General features: G+C 50.5%; 1 protein-coding gene across 1 annotated transcript in view; it reads right to left on the reverse strand.

The window, feature by feature from the left end:
- LOC133125280 (AT-rich interactive domain-containing protein 1A-like) overlaps positions 1-7,500 on the reverse strand; it is a 44,251-nt gene that overhangs the window by 6,024 nt on the left and 30,727 nt on the right. The window contains exons 11-17 of the mRNA XM_061237082.1: positions 6,488-6,697; positions 3,851-4,052; positions 1,553-1,685; positions 1,320-1,462; positions 823-964; positions 484-588; positions 297-396 (exon numbers count right to left, since the gene is read on the reverse strand). Coding sequence (XP_061093066.1) covers positions 297-396; positions 484-588; positions 823-964; positions 1,320-1,462; positions 1,553-1,685; positions 3,851-4,052; positions 6,488-6,697 — 1,035 coding nt within the window. The remainder of the gene's footprint in view (positions 1-296; positions 397-483; positions 589-822; positions 965-1,319; positions 1,463-1,552; positions 1,686-3,850; positions 4,053-6,487; positions 6,698-7,500) is intronic.

The following is a 7,500-nucleotide window of genomic DNA, read 5'->3' on the forward strand; positions in this document are numbered from 1 at the left end:
GAACAGACAGCAGTGGTGAGCGGGCAGTGCAGGTGGGGTGAGGGGGAGGGGCCAGGTGTCCAGAGGGGTCTGGGAGGTGTGTTGGGTCTGATGAGCTTTAGGCTGGGATCCATACATCCACATATGTTGGATGCATGCTGGCTAAATCGAGGTCAGACTCTCACTCACTCACACACACACACACACACACACACACACACACACACACACACACACACACACACACACACACACACACACACACTCATCACACACACACTCTCTCTCCTCCCTTTAATTGACATTAGGTAACAGACCTGCTGCTGCTGCTGAGGAAACATTCCTGGCTGCTGGTTGGGGTATGGGCCAGTAGGGGGCACTCCTGGGCCAGGGTAGTGATTACCATAGGAATCATGCCTGCAGAGCCGACACACACACATTTACACACTGCAGACAGGTGTGACCCCTGGAGCCCCGGCCTGGCGTTGCTGTGGCGATACTCACCTCTGCTGTGGAGGGAAGCGGCTGGGTGAGCACAGCCCGGCGTCAGCGCTGGGCAGAGGGGCTGTGGGCCCCGTGCCACCCTCCGGACCGAGACCTGCCTCTGGCCTGCAAGAGCACCAGAGAGGAGTCACCTCACTGTCAACAGCACCAAAACAGCAGCCAAAACTATAGCCAAAACAGCAGCCAAAACTATAGCCAAAACAGCAGCCAAACCTATAGCCAAAACAGCAGCCAAAACAGCAGCCAAAACTATAGCCAAAACACGAAACCGAAAATACAGAAAAATACAAAAGTGAAAGGGGAAGCAAGAGAGTGAGAGAAACGCATGGTGGGGCTCACCTCCTGTCGTACCCAGGCCCAAACGGGTACTGCTGCCTCTGGGCCATGGGCATATTACCCAGAGTTCCTAGCGGCCCACGGCTGTATTGCTCACCCACACTGCTGTTGGGACCCTGTCCTGAGGGCATGAACTGCTCCCCTACTGCAACACACACACAGCAGTGTTACTTACAGACAGACAGACAGACAGACAGAGACACACACACACACACAGACAGACAGACAGAGACACACACACACACACACACACACACAGCAGTGTTACTTACAGACAGACACACACACACACACACACACACACACACACACAGCAGTGTTACTTACAGACAGACAGACAGACACACACACACACACACACACACACAGACAGACAGACAGAGACACACACACACACACACACACACACAGCAGTGTTACTTACAGACAGACACACACACACACACACAGACAGACAGACAGACAGACAGACAGACAGACAGAGACACACACACCTGTACCTTTCCTCATGGCGGTAAAGGGGTCCTTGTTAGGCTCGTAGGGGGAGCCGGGTTGGAAGCTTGAGTTTGGGGTGGCAGAGTTCCGGTGAAAGACGGGGTCACTGCCGTCGGAGAAAGGGTCCTGCAGACTAACTGCTCCACTCCTGGGGGGCAGAGGGACAGGGGAAGCTGAGGTCAGACAGGCGAAGTTAGGCAGGTGTGGTCAGACAGGAGGGGGGGGTACAGGTACACACCTGACGCCGGGCATGGGGGGCATCTGGCTGTGGGGGGTGGACACGGGGGTGGGGGGCTTCAGGTCTCCTCCCTCTGCCATCGAGCTGCTGGTGGACTGGGGGGTCTGAGGTCCCTGCAGCGACCCGGAGCCAGCTGTACACACACACACACACACACACACACTCACACACACACACACACACACACACACACACACACACACACACACACACACACACACTCACACACACACACACACACACACACACACACACACACACACACACACTCACACACACACACACACACACACACACTCACACACACACACACACACACACACACACTCACACACACACACTCACACACACACACACACACACACACACACAGACACACACACACACACACTCACACACACACACACACACACAGACACACACACACACACTCACACACACACACACACACACACAACACACACACACACACACACACACACACAACACACAGACACAACACACGCGCACACAAAACACGCGCACACACACAACACACGCGCACACACAACACACGCGCACACACACAACACACACACACAACACACGCACACACACAACACACGCGCACACACACAACACACGCGCACACGCACACACACACACTTATTCAGAGTGACTTCTACTGTGTTTCCTTTTAAACACAGCATCCATGTGTAACGCGTTCAAATCGTACACCGTAGCGACCATTTTAATGTGGCTCAATGTCACATTCAGTTAAATATATATACTTTTAAATGTATAAAACGTAAGATGACGATGTAGCAACGGAGTTCCGCATGGTTTGGATGGCAGCCAGCTTGTCATCCTTCCAGTCACCTGGCAAACTGCCGCGTCACTGACGTCAGGTGGGTTAATGTAGAAATTCGGTTTAATCAGATTTGTACTCAAAAATGTATTTGGTTTGTATGGTCTGTGTGTCTTAATGTGAAGAGTAAATGTTCAGAGTAAAAATATAGTTTTACAGAGTCATGCATAACATGATAAGAGTCATGGGAGTTTCGCTAGCCCAGTGTCGGTAGTCTCCCAGCCTCAAGTAACTACCATCTCGCGACTAAACTTTGAAGAAAAAACATAGTTTGGTGCCACTCAAAATGCAACGGGAGACAACTTACTTTGGCTTAAAGCTTATATTATCCTCTTTCGATTCATTTCTAAACCTCAATTTTGGCGTTAATGTGACTGATTTTGATGGAGCATGTCACGTTTATTATTTCAACCCGTTCATATGAGTAGGGTACATCTGCAGATGGCCAAATTAATATTAACCAGACCAGTCACCGTCTAGAATCAGCTGTCAATCACTTTCTAACGCGGCCAATATATGTGTTTTATTCTGTTATTTTCCCTCCTCCTGTTAAACTCCACGCTGGCTGCTGACTGGCTGCAAAGAACAGACGGACGGGGATCGAGTGGAGACGAAGATCGTGATTAAGGTATGCCGGCTGTTTTAGACAGGTAGCTGTAAACAGTATTAGCTTGCTAAACAACGGAATAGCATGGCGTGGCTTCACTTGTAGCAAAATACAGAAAAATAATGACCGCTACCGGTGGTAGACACGTCCCCTTAGCGGCTAATGCCATCACCGGATGACTTCCATCTTAGCCAGCACAGGAAAAAACATCCGAAAGTAATGGGAGAGAAAAAAACCCCCCAAAAAAACCCCCCACCAGAGTATACTAATGACACTTTTTCTGTAGATGCACATTTTGGTATTTACTTGTAAAACAACATTCCAATGACATGTTTGTCATTATAGTGGTCTACAAGTCCTAATCACATGAACATTTTTAATTGATTAAATTCTAAAAAGTACTACTAAGTTTACTAATTCCTCCTTTTTCGTAAGAAACTTGGTACGAGTCAGCATACAGTGACTGTTGCTAACGAGAGACCACAAACTGGGCAGGCAGCAGTGTCCAGACCATCGTGAGCTAACACAGTCTGGTGCCGTTATTTGTCGTTTTCCCTACAGTTATAGTGAGTGAGAGAGACCGAAATGGAGGGAGGGAGGGGGGAGGGAGGGAGAGAGATGGAGGGACAGCAGAGAGATGGAGGGAGAGAGGAAGAGAGAGATGGAGACAGAGAGACAAAGGGAGAGAAAGAGGGAGGGGGAGAGGGAGAGAGGAAGAGAAAGATGGAGACAGAGAGAGACAAAGGGAGAGAGGGAGGGGGAGGGGGAGGGGGAGAGAGAGAGGGAGGGGGAGAGAGGGATGCAGGTTGTAGGCCGCAGCCTGGGCCCAGAATAGCGGGCTGACCTGGGGAAGGAGGCTGGATCTTGGGCTGGTTCTTCTTGTTGTCGGTGAAGATTTCGGGGGGTGGGTCCTCCCCGCGCTCCACCTTGCACTCGAAGGCGTACAGACACTGGATGTACTGCTTCTTCAGGGAGCTCGCTGCACTGCTGGAGGTGCCCACATTCAGGCTGGTGGCCAGCTCCCGCCACTTCTTATTCTTATTCACCTGGAGAGAGAGGCAGCGCCTTAACCCCCAATCACCTGCGCCTCGCCAGGACCATCGCCTGTGCTCCGGAAGCATCTCTGGTCAAGGACTGCGCGGTACACCGCCGCTATACCACTGCGATACCGCCGCTATACCACTGCGATACCACTGCGATACCGCTGCTATACCGCTGCTATACCACTGCGATACCGCTGCGATACCACTGCTATACCGCTGCCATACCACTGCGATACCGCTGCGATACCACTGCTATACCGCTGCCATACCACTGCGATACCGCCGCTATACCACTGCCATACCACTGCCATACCACTGCTATACCACTGCTATACCGCCGCTATACCACTGCCATACCACTGCTATACCACTGCGATACCACTGCCATACCACTGCTATACCGCCGCGATACCACTGCTATACCGCCGCTATACCACTGCCATACCACTGCTATACCACTGCGATACCACTGCGATACCACTGTGATACCACTGCGATACCACTGCTATACCGCCGCTATACCACTGCGATACCACTGTGATACCACTGCGATACCACTGCTATACCGCCGCTATACCACTGCGATACCGCCGCTATACCACTGCGATACCGCTGCGATACTACTGCTATACCACTGCTATACCACTGCGATACCGCTGCTATACCACTGTGATACCACTGCTATACCGCCGCTATACCACTGCGATACCCCTGCTATACCACTGCGATACCACTGCTATACCACTGCGATACCGCTGCTATGCCACTGTGATACCGCCGCTATACCACTGCTATACCACTGCTATACCACTGCGATACCGCCGCTATACCGCTGCGATACCACTGCTATACCACTGCGATACCGCCGCTATACCACTGCGATACCACTGCTATACCACTGCGATACCGCCGCTATACCACTGCGCTACCGCCGCTATACCACTGCTATACCGCCGCTATACCACTGCGATACCACTGCTATACCACTGCTATACCGCCACTATACCACTGCGATACCGCTGCGATACCGCCGCTATACCACTGCGATACCCCTGCTATACCACTGCGATACCACTGCTATATCACTGCGATACCGCCGCTATACCACTGCGATACCGCCGCTATACCACTGCGATACCGCCGCTATACCACTGCGATACCGCCGCTATACCACTGCGATACCGCCGCTATACCACTGCGATACCGCTGCGATACCGCCGCTATACCACTGCGATACCGCCGCTATACCACTGCGATACCGCCGCTATACCGCCGCTATACCGCCGCTATACCACTGCGATACCGCCGCTATACCACTGCGATACCGCCGCTATACCACTGCGATACCGCCGCTATACCACTGCGATACCGCCGCTATACCGCCGCTATACCACTGCGATACCGCCGCTATACCACTGCGATACCGCCGCTATACCACTGCGATACCGCCGCTATACCACTGCGATACCGCCGCTATACCGCCGGACCAACACGGTACAAAACCATGGAGCTGTCAGACTCCAGACCCAAACCCAACCCAATCTCTTCAGGGACTTCACATCCCGACAGGACTGATAATAAAGTGAAGTGTAGATTAAGGGTTTTGGATGGTGGAGGCTATTGTTCACATCTCAACTTTATTTCGGAAATAATTTAAGTTCACATTTTATTTTATTAGAAATTCCTAGTTATCTATAGCCCCGTTTACATGCAGAATATTTATTTATTCAGAATAATTTGTTCCGATTGAAGATTCCAAATGAACCGTTTACATGCACGCTGAATACATTTGATGCAATTAAGGTGTGTGTTTACATGCCAAGCATTTAATCACAACAAATATTTGAACATGCACAGAATGATCTCACACAGCTACACAATACACGTTTCTCACACATCTCCAAATATGCAGTGTATTAGGAACAGTAATTTTATTTCTGCTGTCACTTTCCAAGCAGCAGTGTCAGCTGAATATAATTACCGTTCATCTAAACGAGAGAGCTTTACCGCAGTCTCCAATAAGTCCATCCTTAAGTCCGTAAAATAGAAAATTGGCTCGTCAGAAGCACTTTTTACATTTTGGCCTTTTTTAACACCTGTTAAACCATCTAAGTGTTTCACGTTTTTAAATTATTTTAATATATAATGTTGATTCCAAAAGAAAAAGCGAAATCTGACACTTTCCCCGGCCGGGTCGGAATTCAGTGGAGTCACTTACCCTGTGATCGAACATACGCACATATGGTGCGTTTCACCAAGTAGTGGGTTTACGTGTTGACATGGCATAAATTCTCCTCTTAATCGGATTGTCAAAAGGTTCTAACTACCCCTTTTAAACCGGTTTGTTAATCCGATTAAACATGGAATAAACGGCTGCATGGAAACAGGCCTAGTGATTGATTGATTGATTGATTGATTTGGGATCACGAACAACGTACCTGTGTGAGGCCCCCGATCTCTTTGACGGAGACGTAGAGGCGGAACAGGTCCAGCGGCTTGCGGCCCACAGCGGGCAGGTTCCCGATGCCCAGACCCTTCTCATCCAGGAAACCCAGGTAGCGATCCACCCACAGCTTCCTGTCAGGCTCCGCCCCCAGCTCGTACAGACGCGTCAGCTTCTCATTGGTCATCGTAGAGGAGTTTGACTTCTGTAGGGGGAGGGGCGAATGACAGGGGCGTGGCTTAGAGAAAAGCAGGTCCAATGAGGCCACGCCCACCTGGGATCCACTCAAAATGCAGCTGTTCATATTCTAATTGGAACAAAATGCTTTGAGCACATTATCCCAGTATTAGCATCTCTCCATTGGCTACCCATGAAATTTCGCATTGATTTCAAAGTAGTACTCCTCAAATTTAAGGCCTTCATTGGGGTTGCCCCTCCCTATCTTAAGGACCTCCTCCACAATCTTCTACAAAATGCAGGACTCTCGAGCCCCTCTTCTGTGGAACGATTTACCCGCTGAAATTCACAGAGCAGACTCTCGCTCTACGTTTAAGTCTAGGCTCAAATCTGACCTATATAGCAAATCCTTTAGTTGAGGGACACAGTTTGGTGTTGGCATGGACCATAGAGTCTCTGGTGGACTAAGTGCTGACTGCTGTTGTTGTATCATGGCATGGACCCTCTGTGCTGAGTGGATCTAGCTGTGGTCTGGTGTTGATGGCCATAGGGTCGCCCTCATGTCTGTGCCGGTCCCCTGCCTCTTGTCCCCTAGTTATGCTGCCATAGTGCTATTCTGTCGGGGTTCTTCCTTATCACACGCAGGCATCTCTTTCCCCCCTTTTCTGCTTTCAGTTTCAATTTTACCACTTACCATCCACTAATCATTGTTCTGTTTCTGCCCATCTCCCCCTGCTCCAGGCTGACCCCAGCTCAAGCTCCACATCCTGACCACAGGTTCCCTATGGCCATCAACACCAGACCACAGCTAGATCCACTCAGCACAGAGGG

This window comes from Conger conger, chromosome 1, assembly GCF_963514075.1.
Source record: "Conger conger chromosome 1, fConCon1.1, whole genome shotgun sequence".
Lineage (NCBI taxonomy): Eukaryota > Metazoa > Chordata > Actinopteri > Anguilliformes > Congridae > Conger > Conger conger.